This window comes from Pholcus phalangioides, unplaced genomic scaffold, assembly GCF_987345545.1.
Source record: "Pholcus phalangioides strain wild (caught in Gottingen) unplaced genomic scaffold, Ppha-v1.0 ptg000042l_1, whole genome shotgun sequence".
Classification (NCBI taxonomy): Eukaryota; Metazoa; Arthropoda; class Arachnida; order Araneae; family Pholcidae; genus Pholcus; species Pholcus phalangioides.
This window is the reverse complement of record NW_028301628.1, coordinates 18865802-18881000: the sequence shown is the minus strand read 5'-3', so window position 1 is coordinate 18881000 and position 15199 is coordinate 18865802. Positions and strand designations below refer to the sequence as shown.

The 15199-nt window shown below is 37.1% G+C and overlaps 1 protein-coding gene across 13 annotated transcripts in view; it reads right to left on the bottom strand.

Annotated features, from left to right (window-relative positions):
• Positions 1–10245, bottom strand: part of RyR (Ryanodine receptor) — a 178209-nt gene extending 167964 nt beyond the window's left edge. For 8 of the 13 annotated variants that reach the window (XM_089255388.1, XM_089255389.1, XM_089255392.1 and 5 more), the window contains exon 1: positions 10000–10228. In XM_089255388.1, the coding sequence (XP_089111514.1) occupies positions 10000–10053 (54 nt within the window). In that variant the 5' untranslated portion in view covers positions 10054–10228. Of the gene's footprint in view, positions 1–9999 lie in introns of all 13 variants that reach the window. The other 5 variants (XM_089255391.1, XM_089255395.1, XM_089255398.1 and 2 more) reach the window with 1 other exon arrangement.
• Positions 10246–15199: the final 4954 nt, after the last annotated feature.

Genomic DNA, 15199 nt, shown 5'->3' with positions numbered 1-15199 from the left:
CAACTCGATCACCAACCCCCCCCCCCCCCAAGTGAAATGCGATAATTTCTGAAATTTTCCGAACATCGGCATGATAATATTGCAACAACAAATTCAAGAAAACGTCGACTAAAAAATGTGAAAAGCCGGGATATTTTTCAAAAAAGTAGGGATGGAGAAAAACCGAAAAACGGGACTGTCACGGAAAATACGGGTCGAAATGCGAGACATATGGCAGCGTTAGAATTGAAACATAAGAGTTACTTGTCCCACGGACCAGTGAATACGAGAACCTACTGGTCCGCAGACAACATGAGTGGTCCGCGAAACAAACAATCTCAAATTGAATAATAATGCATTTTTTAAAATATATTGTCATTTAGAAGAGTGATATACCACCAAGAGGTGCAGAAAAGAAAGAAAGCCATATAAAAAACAATTAGAACTGTAGTTAAACCTCATGAAGCCACCACTGTTGATTCTGTGGCTTTATCGATAAAGAAGTGTGGAGGTTTGAAAAGAGACATTTTTAAATTACATTTTGAGAAAACATTTTGCGAAAGATATTTACAAATAAGAAAGTATAAGGAAGGAAAGTATAAATTGAATACTTTTTTTTGTTAAGATTCAAACAGCAATATTGATTACGCGAAATAATTGAAACAAAATATCTTCACATAAATGCACGTGTTTTTTTTAGCATATTCAGCAAAAAACAAGACATTTTCAGGTGTCAAACTGACTGGCAACCTGTTTCGTTACAGGTCCAGCGAACCAACACAATTTTTTTTTCTCGGTGGTCCAATTGCTTAATTACTGGTCCGACCATTGGTGGACCACCAATGATTTCGAACGTTGTATGGTCAGACTAATTTTTTAGCGATTTGTGAAATCACCCCTCCCAACAGAAAGCTCTGGATCCGCCCCTGAATAAACCTACCATGCGATTCCAACTTTTTTAATAATTGGGGGGGGGGGGGGACCTTCGTGTCCCACTCTAGTTTTGATTTAATAACCCAACAAATTTCCCAACATTCATTCGTACATTCATTCCAACATTCATAATGTATAAAGTTTTTAAAAAATAACGTTGATTTCATAGGCTAGAGTCCTGACATCCTTTCCTCTGTAGGATGACTCGGAAGAAATCGTTGATTTCACCAGTGTACAACCGCGGCCATATAAAAAGACGAATAACGTTAATTTTTTCCTGCTATCCCCCTTCTGATCCTTTAGTTTAGAGATATCAACCAAAAATACATGAAAAATTTTCTTCTAGAATATGTTCTGGACTTGCGTGTCCATAGGAACAAAATTAAAATTACTGAAAACCAAAAAAATTACATTTTATTCTTCATTAAAAATAGGTAATTAAAAAAAAACATATCAAGTGCTGAAATGAATGAAATATTTGTTTTATAAATTGAGTTTGGAATCTCACACCTTCAGGGAAAAAAAATCATGTGCAAATATATTTTTTTCCTAATTAATGAAATTGATGTTCCCAGTTGGCCATTAAAAGGTTAGTGTCCAGCCACGTAACCAATTACTCAAAGCCTACGGGTGTCATAGTCGGAACTTTTTTATGCTGCACTTTAATGTCCAAAAAAGCTGTATTTCTTTTTTTTTTTTCAAACTTCGCAAAGCTGAGCTCAGCTAAGGACTGAATGCGGAAACGATGATCTGCAAAAACTCACAGCATAAGAAGTTCACGAGAAGAATTCGATCAAATTTCTAACAAGAACCGAAATACAATTTAAGACAACCTGCCACAGTCAATGTATGACGTGTATTTAAATACAAATTTTTGTGACTACTGTTGCTTCCGGGTGAAGAGGAAAAAAGAATTCGAACTGAAGAAGCAAATACCGAAAAGTAAGACCGATGATATGAATTTTTATCGATCGATTTTTATTTTCCTCGATTTGTTCGATTTAGAGGAGCAAGAGGTGGCGTGCACAAGCACATGACTGCTCAAGTTGGCCGTACCCGCTGATTTGCCGAGGTGCAAAAGAACAGAGGAAAAAAGACAGCACGCGCTAAGTATAGATGCCTTAGAAGGCCTCGAGACATCCGATCCATTATAAGCCCAGAAACTATTTTTAAACTTATTCCCCCTCTTGCAACGGAAAACGGATTGCCAAGCGCAGGTAGCGAGCGTTCTCAAGGCAAATATCCTCTCGAGCTGACTGACAGACTGGCTATTCTTGAAACAATGAACTACTGCTCTAAAGAACTTTATTATCTACCACTTGTGATGGTCGCAGAAGCCACAAACTTATGATCTCATGAGAAAAAAAAAAAACCTAGATGGATAAAACTAATATACTAGTAGGAACCAGATTCCTGCCAAGACAGCGTTTTTCCACAGGCTTGGAAACCAGCTATGTACATTTGTACAACTTGATTAGCAGTTCTATGAACCCCTTTGGAATCAATGACCAAGAGGAAAATAATTGAGATTATCACGTTCACGTAAGAAAAAAAAAACCTACACAGTGCTGGGGGAAAGTCGTGTAAAACAGCGTTTCTCAACCATTCTGAACCCAAGGAACAGTAAAATCTCTGAAACAATTTTACGGACCACTTGTGTCCCGTACTACGGGCATTCTTATAATTTTGGTTGTACCGACTTTTTTTTATTCATTTGCCCCGTTTTTTTCACGATGCTTTTATTTGAGTTTGTAATGTTTACTAAAGTCGTGAATACTCATAGTGTTCATAATACAGTATATGAATTATATTATGATCATTATGGCAAAAAAATATCGGTATTTATTTCACGTATTCGTCAGGTCTGTTTTTTTCCCTCAGTTTTTCAGAAATTTTAGTAAAAATTAGTGAGGTAAAGTGCCTACTTCTTGGCAACATTTTCGATGACAACTGGTTACGTCCCTGGTTTTACCCTATTTAAGATTCCAGTTTACCGTATTTTTGTGAATGAAATATGGTCATCTGATCATTGGAATATTTTTCCGTGCAATACACATGGGCGGAGATACGGGAAAGAGCACCCCCCAGCGTCAATGGCGGAGCCGACTGATATAATGCCCCCTCTAGCCTACATTATCTTGCCCTCGCTCAGCCTTTCAAGTCTATCTCCGCCTATGGAAATACATTATGATTACTGAGATTTGTAGCAGCCCTAAATTTCCCCAATCTTCAGCGATTGTAGAAGTAATTAGAAAATTTAATTTAAAGCAATTAATTACATTTTTTGGTAAAATTTAGTGATATCACGTATTTACGATCGCAATTTTCCGCATTTTACTCAATGATGAATAGTGAACTTAAGCATGAAGGTACATTTTTAATTGAACCTATAGAGAGATGTTACCAATAGCAATTGCAACGGATGAATAATTTTTCATTCAGTGAGAAATAAATTATCGAGTCTGCCTGCGGACTACTCATGTCAACGTCGCGGACCATAGGTTAATAAACGCTAGTATAAAGCGAGGGTGCTCAACCTTAGAAAAGTGCAGGCCACTTCATTGATTTGAAAACCTGTCGCGGGACACATAACGGATCTCTAAATGTGTCGCAGGCCGCTTAACTGCCCTTGAACGGTGACGCTGGTCACTAGTGATCTGGGAACGTGCCGCAGGCCACTTGGGTGATTAAGAAATGTGCCATGGGCCGCTTGAGTAATCAGGAACTGCGCCACGGGCCACTTAAATGCTTAGGAACTTTGCCACACGTCACTTAAGTGATCTGTAAATATGCCGTGGGTCACTCTAGTGATTTGCAAACGTGGCGAGAGACTCTTGAGTGATGTGGAACTATTTTACGAGACATTCAACTGATCTGTAGATGTGTCGTGAATCGCAGAAGTGATCTGGAAATGTCCCACTTCGTTCATTTTTACAAAATTTGACTTGAGCCCGAGGGCCTTATTTGGCCCGCGAGTCATGGGTTGAGCATATATGGTATAAAGAATGAGAGAGAATGTTGTTGGTAAATTTCTCCTCCGTTTGAAAGCTGTTCTGGGCGACAGTTATTCATATATGGAACGACATGCCCCTCCCTAAAGTGAATTTTAAAAGTGTGAAAAAAACGAAGAATGAGATAAAAATCGTCCCGGGGCCGGGGCTCTGTCAGCCCTGCCCTTGCGGGGTTAATGGGGGTGAAAGTGATTCGTGAACCAATTCAACTTCATCAAATTACGCATTCCCAGAGCACAATTTTTAAATATTACTCCGAAAATTTACGATTTAACGAAAGTTCTACAGTTGAGTCAAAGAAAAAAAAAGTTGCTTCCGTCAGTTTTACATACAAAACTTCATTTCGTTTATTGTTCATGCGTTTATTGGCTATGGACAAAAGAGTAGGGTAGATGTAAAGGGCCAATTTATGTTTGGAGTTATGCCCTATATTTTAGACAGACAGATGGCGGAGAAAAAAAAAGGAGGGGGTTACGAAGGGAGTCGAGGGGGTTTTTATAAGCTTCTGCTTCACCCCTGACATTTCACTCGGCCACGGGTGCGTCGAAGGACCATCGGCCCCGCAGCATTTGGGCAAAAAGGGGTGTTGCAAGATAGCAGAGAAATCGATTCCTTCGGGGGTGGCGGCAGAGAATATTCTCCGCTGGCGTTAAGCCAACGCTTACACAAACACCGAGAGACGAACAGATGCAACGCGTGCTCAGACCAACTCAGAGAGCAAATAGACGGAATTGTTTTCCTCGTTCCGGAGATAAGAGAAAATTGAAGGACCGCAAATTAAAGGGGGGGAAGACAGGAAAGCTTCTTTCGGTACGAGATCTGGCCTATATTTCCTATATCCCTTACAATAAATAAGAATCGACTCCGATGTTTCATTTACTCAGATCACAGGACTACAAAATTCAGTCGTGTGTTGTGTGTGAGTGGATTTCACATCACGTACGAATATCTTTCGACCATGTTTCCGCGTTCACCCTTTTCATCATGAAATAATTATCCTTGGTTTTCTTTACCAATGCCCACAAAAAATGTATTTACTTCTTTTATACTATGCAGTCATAGTTCCAAAACTTTTTGTTCTCCATCGCCCCCAACTCAAGTGAACCCATAGGATTCTGTTATATCTGTAGCTTTTATCGCCCCCATACCATTCCATCGCCCACCAGGGGGCGATATTGCCCACTTTGGGAAACACTGATGTAGATCATGTACCCGTACGTTCAAATATAGATTGTTACCATGCGCACCCCCCGCAGTGGCGAACGAATTTGTTCAAACGTCAGTACAAATTTTGATAATGCGTGGATTTTTCGAAAATTTCGAAGTGAAAGTTAGGAGCTTTAGATTTTAAAGAAAATAGAACAAATTATCAATGAGAAAGAAATCCAATTCTCAAAAAAAGGTTTGTTGTTGAAAAGCAAGGCATCCCTCCGAATACCGTGATAAAACAAGGGCATTATTTGAGCAAGATTCTCTTCGAACGTGAATGAAACGCGAAGCGATTAAAAAGTACTGAATTTTTTATAGAGAATAATTTTGTTTTCCCTTTATTCATAAGTTTAACGTAAACAAATATTGCGTATCCGTCTATACCAGGAGATCTTTAACCTTTGACACCGCGGGCTAAATCGAAACTTCCGACAAAGCCCGAAGGTTAACAACTTATGTAATTTAGTGACATTAATAGAAAGGGCCAATTGAGTCCAGAGTTAAACCGGGACAAGAATAATTGAAGACTTTCATTTATTCTGGAATTATTTCTTTTTTTTATTGTTAATTTTGATTAATTATGAAATCATTTTTTTACTAATTCCGATAGTTTTTGATAAATTAAATGAACTAATTCTGATTAATTTTAAAATCTTAAATTACTTTAAACGATTTTGAAATTATTTACTGTGGTATTTCTAAAATTACTTTCCTTCTCAATAATCATGCAATTATTCTTTTATCGATTGCGAAATAATTAGGCACAAATTACGAAATAATTTGTCTCATTGATTTTTAAGTTTTTAACTAATTCTGAAATCATTGTTTCATAAATTTATTTAATTTATTTTATTACACCTTTCATTTATTTTGTATTTCTTTCATTCATTCTAGAATTATTTCTTTCATTAATTTCAGAATTACAGTACTTCTTACATCAATTCCGAGAAATTATCTCTTTCATTAATTCTGAAACTATTTCTTTTATAGAAATTAATTCTACTTCTAGATTTAATCGTTTCTCAATGTTTTGAACCATTTTCTGAAAATGATCGGTGGGCCACGAGGACACGACAAGAAGTTTCCGAAGGCCATGCGTTGAAGACCCCCGGTCTATACTCATTATACGCGCGTAGGAAGGGCCGTAACTACGATTTCTACTACCCGGGTCAAACATTATTTTGCCGCTCCCACAACTTTAAAATGCGCTAATTTTCTAAGTGGCAGTTGTTCCCCACTAGTTCCGATCCTGCCCTTATATATATATAGTCCTGATTTTATACACAGTGACACCTCCCAACAACGGCCACTAACGAGATCGAGCAAATGTGGCCGTCATTGCAAAGTTACCGTTGTTAAGAGGTTCAGAATTTCTGAAACGTACATGAAATTTTTTGATCGCTTGTGCAATTATAACAACCTGTTATAATTAATTATAAGAAGCTGTTTCGTAGCACATGAAATCCATTTTGCATTGAAAATGAGTGAAATTTTTCGTGAATATTATTTGTGATTTTCATTATAATTAGTTAATTAATGTATTAATGTCATTCAAAAAAAATTCATGAAGAAAAATTACAGCTGTGACATAATCCTTGTAGCCTGGGACATATATTCTTCGGATCGGATTCATCCTCCGATGGAATCAGCTAATTTTTTTATCTAGGGCAGTACTGTATTTTCAATTAGTGCTTGGAAAACAAGGACTGTTTGGTCTATGCAGGGTCACAACTAGAGGGTTGCAGGCGGAACTGGTGCCCCGGGCGCCGGACTAGAGGGGGCGCAAATTTCACTTTTTAACCTCTTCTTCAACATTATGAGGGGACGCCAAAATGCGTGCTTGTCCCGGCTGATCAAGCATCCAGTTGCGGCCCTGATGTCATAGACTCAGGGCCGCAACTAGATGCTTGGTCACCCGGGGCAAGTGCGCATTTTGGCACCCCCTTGTAATGTTGAAGGAGAGGTTTGAGAATGAAATTTGCGTCCCCTCTGGTCCAGCGCCCGGGGTACTTATATGAGAATGCATATATAATTTTTCTTTCATTTTAAATTTCAAAACTGCGTTATTCTGAAATCGTTGTTCGGAGGTTAACCTTAACGCTAATCCAATGGGATGCGTTCTGTTCCAAGAAAATGTGGCTGTTGTTCAAAGGTTATTAAACCGTTGTATTCTGTGGGAGAAGGGAATCGGGCATGCAAAAATTTATAAATTGTTACAAAATATACAGAAATGCTGAAAAATATCCATACAAAATATATATATATATATTGTAATAAATATATTTTATAAATTAACAAAAAAGTACAAATAAAAATAATAATGGCAATTTCGAAAGGAAGAAAATTTTAAATTCATGGTGGAAATAATTCCAAAACCAATCGAAATTAGGACCTAATGAAAGAAAGTGTCTGAGAACTAATGAAAATTGAGAATCGATGAAGTAAAAATAATTGACAGACAATTGACAGACATTTCTCCAGCGCCCATCATGGAAATTCAAAATAAATGAAAGAAATAATTCCAGAATTGATGAAAGTTCAGAAGTCAAGAATTGATAAAAATTAAGAATTTATTAAAGAAACAATTTCAGAACTGGTAAAAATTCAGAATTTATGCAAATGCAGAATTCCAGAATTATTTCATTCTAGATGATAATACAGATTTCCAGAACGGATGAAAATTTAAAATTTACGGAAGAAATTATTGATATTGTGAGTGCGGGGCCCCTCAAAACGCGAAGCCCAGTGTGACCACACCTGCGGCTCTGGTAGAACCCGAGTGAAAAATTTATGCAAAAAAAAGGTAACCGTCAATTGAAAAAAAAAAATGTGTACATTAATTTCACTGAATATGTTGCATACAACATATGTTCCAGTCCATGTCCGAAGTCTAGACGCTTCGGAAAGTGTCAAATGTCTTTGGCAATGTGCTGAGAATACAGCGGAGTCGCTCTTAGAGGTGTGCACCATGTGCGGTCGCACCGGGCTCCACGTTTTTGGGGTCCCCGCATTTACGGTAACAATAATTTCATAAATTCTGAATTTTAATTTTCATCAATTCTGGAAATTTGCATTTTCATTTAGGAAAAATCAATTCAGAAATTATTTCTTTTTCATAAATTCTAAATTATCACCATATCTGAATTTTTTTTTAAATTATGAATTTTCACCAATTCTGGAATTCTAAACTTTCATTATGTATTCCTAAACTTTCAATATGTATTCCTAAACTTTCATTATGTATTCCTAAACTTTCATTATGTATTCCTAAACTTTCATTATGTATTCCTAAACTATTTCCTTCATTTGTTCTGAATTTTCATCAATTCTGAAATTCTTTCATACATTCTGAATTTTTATGATTTTTATTTTATGAATTTTCGATTCCCTCTCACAGACGAAAAAAAAAATCGGGACTAAGAAGCTCCGCTATCATGTATTTTCGCACCTGACCCCGCGTCTGGTAAGGGCGGTCCTGGAATAGACTTCGGACTTGGACCGCATCATACACACAATATAGTCTGTCTTGCCTATCGGAAGAAATAATTACACGCTTGGATAACGAAATACGAAAAAGAATTCCGAATGAACAAAAGGGAGTCTTTACGGATGGACTCCGAGTCAAACAAGGTTTCTACCAAACATTAAAAACTTATTTTCCGTATGTGACAATACTATTTCTAATCAGGACATCGGAAGTGTTTCAGACCTGTGGGAGCTCGCGTCTTCAGCTTTATTTAAGGGGGGTTGGTGTTTGTGAACGCAAATTTTCCCAAAAAACACATTTTCCAATTTTTAAATACTATTAAATTTTCTACGTCTAAGTGTGTTCAAGTTTTTGTTCTACCTGTACCAAAAATATTTTTAAAATATTTTAATATAAACTACTTTCAGGCATTACACATGCTAATGTTATTCACTAAAATGCGTTTTTCTCAAAACTAAGTTTTTTGTTAGATAAGGAACACCACTAATTCAAATGTTTTGAAACTTTGTGTCTCTCTCAACACTATGGTGTTATATACTTTAACACGAGGATTTTTTGTTAAAATTATTTAAAAAATTTTTATGACACAAAAGTTGAAATTCAAGAAAAAAATAACCAACAATTAAAATCCTCAATGCTCGTGTTAAAGTATATAACACCATAGTGTTGAGATACACACAAAGTTTCAAGACGTGAATGAGTGGTGTTCGAAAAAATGTTCATCTAACAAAAACTTAGTTTTGAGAAATGTGTTGCCTGCCAGCAGTTTATATTAAAATATTTTTGGTACCGGTAGAAAAAAAACGTGAACAGTCAGACGCAGAAAATTTCATAGTACTTAAAAATTGAAAATTCTGAAAATGTGTTTCTTTTAAAATTTGCGTGCTTCCCCCCCCCCCCCCCAAGAATTATTTCTAGGGTTGCCTAACCAATGCTATAAAATAGATCGCTAATTTCTTTTACTTTTTTGCGTGGAAGGAAATGAAATATCGTTTTTCTGTCATTATTTTCAATAGGAAAATTCAACACTATTTTAGAAATTTTTAACTCATTGACATGTTTCATGCAATCCTATGTGGTCACGTCGGTCTTACATTTTCGTTTCGGATTTAGTCAGTAATTAAGGCATATAACCCGCGCGCGATTTCAGCCTGAAGTTATTACATTTTTAACCATATGTCAAAAGACTTTTCCTCTCCAAAAACTTTAACTTAATTTTGCGATTCACTCACGCGGCCTCATGCGAATTCCTACTGCAACGATGAATCTTTTACTTGAATTCTTTTTTTAATTTGAGATTTCTCCGAACACGCTATTTATGGAACTATTCAACTGTTGTCATTGCAAAAATTGTAAATTAAATTAATATTATTAACTCACCGTTCTAAGGAATGATACATCATCCTGTTCCGATCCTCCTTCTGCTTCTGCCATATCTGGAATCTATATATTATATCCAAAAAAAGATTCTTTTTTTTCCAACTCCGATGGGCAGTTATCGTTTTATAAAATATAGCAGATCATTTTCTTGGCCACCCCCGTCATCCTCATTTACACTTTATCCAGAACGTATGTCGCACCTTTGAGGGGGGACCCTGCTTCGTATGATTGACTGACAGAAGTGCTGTTCACTCGCGGGAGTGTTTGGCGATTTTTCACTTTTTATTGTCTCGCCAAGCGAAGATGAGCAAGATCGGGAATGATGTTTTGAAACAAGTATAGAATGATGTTTACCAGAAGTTAGAAACCGTGCTGTTTTCAGTCGTTTTCGAAAACAGTTCTCACGGATACTTCCACAAACTTTCTATACAAATTGACACCTTTGACATTAAAGATTTAAACACTATTTGTTTTTTCTGGGCAACACTCGAACTATTTATTATTATACCTGTAATTTTAATAGTCAGAACTCGGTTTAACGTCAACCCGCCTATAACGTCGGGTTTTAACCCATTCCGCGGCACGGTAGCCGATCACTGCATACTCCTTAGAATGCCATCTTTTCAAATAGAAGTGCGCATTCTTTCGATTTTCAGAAGGATTTATAACTAAGGGATGTATGCAAAAGGGTTTCATTGAGAAGTCAACTTTACAAAATATATGGGCTTGTCAAAGCTATACACTAGGCCAGGGTTCTCAAACTGTGCACCGCCAATCTTTGTTAGGGGTGCAGCGGAATGCTGACGCTGAAAAAGATTCTTCCAAGCGATTTTTTGTTATACTGCTCCAGGGAGCCGATGCGTTGATTAGGAAAAAGGGCGCTGCGAGTGAATAGTTTGAGAACCCCTGCAATAGGCAAGATATCTCGTTAATGCCACTTAAAGGGTTAAATGCTCCTGGTAGCATAATTAGCAAATTGAACTTAATCATTAAGTCACCACCGTTACGAATTCATTATTATTCGGTCCCCAGGGGTGAATGTTATACCAAGATCTCCATATTTCGAGTTTACCTCATTCACTTCCAATCACTGAACCAATTTGGTGTAATGAACCATGGGCCCCACATCTTAGAGCAGAGCCCCAAGCCAGACTATCACCAGCACTTCCATAGTGAATTTATAGTCAGCCCCACTCTGTGAAGGCCATAGTTATTATCCCTACATTGAATGGGAATCTAGAAAATGTCTTTAGAAGGGCCTCCTGTACTGATTATTTAGTAAAAATTGATATGGATAGAAAATTCCAATAAGTTCCATACACTCCCCTGAGCCGTACCAGAAATTTCTTTCAGACAACTGGTGTTTCGGGGGGGGGGGGGAACCAAAATTAACAGGATAGACTTAACCGTGTAAATCCATATAGGTAATTAATTTTCTCACATTTTTGGTTCTTTCCTGTTGCTATGGCATTACCCCTTTCCGTGGGAACCATGGTGCGCCCCAGACCCAACGCTAGCTCATTTTAAACCATAAACTTGTTTTTGTCACTTGTTTGATCAGACAGCAATATATATTTTCAGTACATCACAGGCTGAGGGTAAGCAGGACCACAAGTTGCATACCTGAGGATAAGACAGTTTTTGGAATTTTACCTCTGCTGTCTTGAGAAGAGCAACGAATGCAAATCCCTTGAGCAGGCCAGAGGACTTTCATAGAGAGATGCAAATTCTCCAAGAAACTTCAGCTGGCAAAAAATTCAACGTTTTAACTACTTTTTAACAACTTTTTTTTTTTCAACTTAGTTTTTGGGAGCTCCAAAAAATTTTGCTGAACAATTTTGAAGAGCATATAATTTTATTCAATACTAGCCATAATACCCGGCAATGCCCAGGTTTTCTTCAATTAGGGGTCATTCAAGTATTACACCAGCATCGATGGAGGGGGGGGGGTTGGTTCGGATTTGCTAACTTTTGATGACGGGAGGGGGGGTTTGAAGGTTGCTTACGTCATCAACCACCTCTTTTTAAAGATATGAAATATTCCAAGCTGCTGACGAAATTTTGCTGAAGGTGGGAGGGTCAGTGTTTTGCTGACTTTTGCTGACAAGGGGAGGGGGTCAAAAATGGCTGAAAATCTGCTTACTTAATACTTGAATGGCCCCTTACTGGGAGGATTGAAAAAGTGACAAACCATTGTAAAGGCATAAACTGTTATACATAATATTGGCAGCATCAAAGAAGTGACAAACCATTGTAAAGGCATGTGCATGTCTGAAACACATTTTTAGGGAACCACGGTAACCAAAGTAAACATTCCGAAAGTGATTGTTGAGGCCCCAAAACCATTGTTGCCCGACAGCTTTTTGCCCATTTCAGGCATTTGCCCAGCTTTGACGAACTTTTAAAGTAGCCTACGATTCATTCCCAGTCCTGTATGGTATATATGCAAAATCTGGTGACGATCGGCTTAAAACTGTAGATTTGTATAAAGAACAGACATACATACAGACATACTTTCACATTTATATATAAGATGTCATAAGCAAAAGTGCCGTTTTTATCGACTTGGTGTAATTACATGTATATTTTTAAATTTATTTTCACACTTGAAAATGTTAAAAAAAAATTAGATGAAATACAGTAACCGCACACATTTCTGTTTAGGCAGCATACCATCTTAAGGGGGGGGGGGGGGGAAATGTATGGTTTATAGTTATACCTTGACTTATGTTGATTTATTCTTCAAAAGTGCCTGACATCGTAAAAATCTTGAGTCCCAAACTTTCCCAAGTAATGAAGAACCCATTAATTCCACCCTCCCATACCCAAAACACATTTGCACTCATTTAAAAATCAATTTACAAAAAGCAGCAAAGACTAAAATTAGCTTAGTTTCACAAATCTATATATATAAAATTGATTTTCTGTCTGTCTGTCTCTGTGTGTGTATGTGTGTTCTCTATACAAATCTACAATTTTAGGTCGATCGTCGCCAAATTTTACATATATACCAAATGGGACCCGACTTGAATGATAGGCTACTTTAAAATTTCGTCAGAGCAGGGCAAGTGCCCCAAATGGGCAAAAAACTGTCGGGCAACAATGGTTTTTGGGCTTCAACAATCACTTTTCGAACGTTTACTTTGGTTACCGTGGTTCCCTAGCAATGCGTTTCAGACGTGCATATGCCTTTACAATGGTTTGTCATTTCTTCAACGCGGATACATTAAAAACCTCATTACTGGAAGTATTGAAAATGTGGCAAACCATTACAAAGGCATAAACTATTGCAGTATATTTACAATAGTTTATGCCTTTGTAATGGTTTGCCACATTTTCAATACTTCCAGTAATGAGGTTTTTTGAATGACATCATAATCATCATCAGCATCGCTTTGAGGGTCAGGAAAAGGATGATCCTCATAGAAATCAGTGTTAGAATTGCCGATTTTAATGTAGAATTGTGGAAATTTGGTGGGGTTTTCTGTCACATCAATAATTTTAAAAATTGTATTGAATTCTAGATTTTTGAAATATTGAGTTTGCTTAGAGATATACGAAGCCCAGGTGATTAAATATGAAGTAATTATCCGGACCTACTTCTGAGTTGGATATCCAGGCAATAACATTGATTTCAACCTTTTATTTATATCTTCTCGAGCATGAAAATTAATGTCTCTGCGTATTATCTTTCAATATTCAACTGCATAAATTCATGTAGTTTAGGATGTTTTAAAATTAGTTATGGGCCCATAAAGTACATCGAAGAAATTCCACAGCTTTAATTAAGCATTTTTGAAAGCTGGAATAGGCAGATGGATAACTTGAAGTTCAAAAGGGGGGGGGGGGGAATCGAAATACTTAGCGCCCTTAAAAAAGGAAAAAATATATATTCATTTCTACGTTTCTTTAAATCTAGATTTGTTTTTTTCATGAGTCGCGCTGGAGGTCACCATATTGGTTAACTTAGACACGGTTTGCATGTCCCTCAAAGAAAGAGGGAGATATCGCATGATCCAAAAAGCCTCATTGAAGAAAACCTGGGCAGCGCTGGGTATTATAGCTAGTATACTACATAAAACTAACGAGAGTTGGAATGAGATTTTTTACAGAACTTTTCATGCTTGTTACTCAGATATTTGCTTGCAAGTTGGTACATTTTTCTTTTGTATCTTGTACTGGCATGCTTGTTATGAGACACTTGGAGGACCAGACCAAACTTCGAATTTTTAGCCTACACAGGCTACCAGGGGAGGTTTATTAAGAGAAAAGACAAGTTTGTGCATATGAGTAAGTAGTGTGGGATATGTGTATGTATTACGAAAAAGAAACTTGCAGGCTCAGGTGACATTGCAACTTTGGAATTTGTCACTACATTCTCGAAACATATTTCATTAGTTGATATGCCCCCCAATTTTACATAGCCATCAAACCAATCAGAACCAACTTGAATAGAAAAATATTCATAGAATTTATACATTAATTCCAAATGTAGTAGATGGGATAGTCTGCAAATTGTGGTTCTCCTTATCATCGATAGTGGAATAGTCAGGAAGTAAAGTATGTGCAAACTTATTTCCTTACTAATGCACTGTGATACAGAAAGAATCAAGCTGTGGTAATGAATTTTAGAAAGAGGAATATAAATTACAACAACTAATCAACCATGCATCCACCTCATACACATTCCTCTGCAGAATTTCTAATGAATCGGTACATGCCAGAATCTGTGTTCTGAGTGTGGCCCCTAATGTATTTATGGTGTCTGAGTTGTATTTATGAGATGTATTTATGGTGTCTTTTTTGTTCTTGCTGTCATCTGTCTTCCATGTTTTGAAATGACATTGGTAAATACTCAAATTTTTATGCTACGTAAGTATCGTGCTGCAGGTCTGCTTGCTCTCTGCAGAGACTCTTTTCAAATGAGAGATCGGATATTAATTACTGAAAGTTACTTTGTGTCTAGATAAAAAACCAGGAACCAGGACGCTTATAGTTCAGGCATCTTGGGAACCTGCTCTCCCATTGCAAAATATGGAAAAATGGCTGTTAAAGTTTTTAAAAACATGTCGCGTGATTAAGTTTACTATCAAATTCAATGCCCCCCGCAAAAGAAAACTTTGGACTCTGGTTATGCTCTTATCTGAGAACCGGGAATCATAAAAATGATTGTTAAAGCAACCCGGAATTTAGTAAGCAT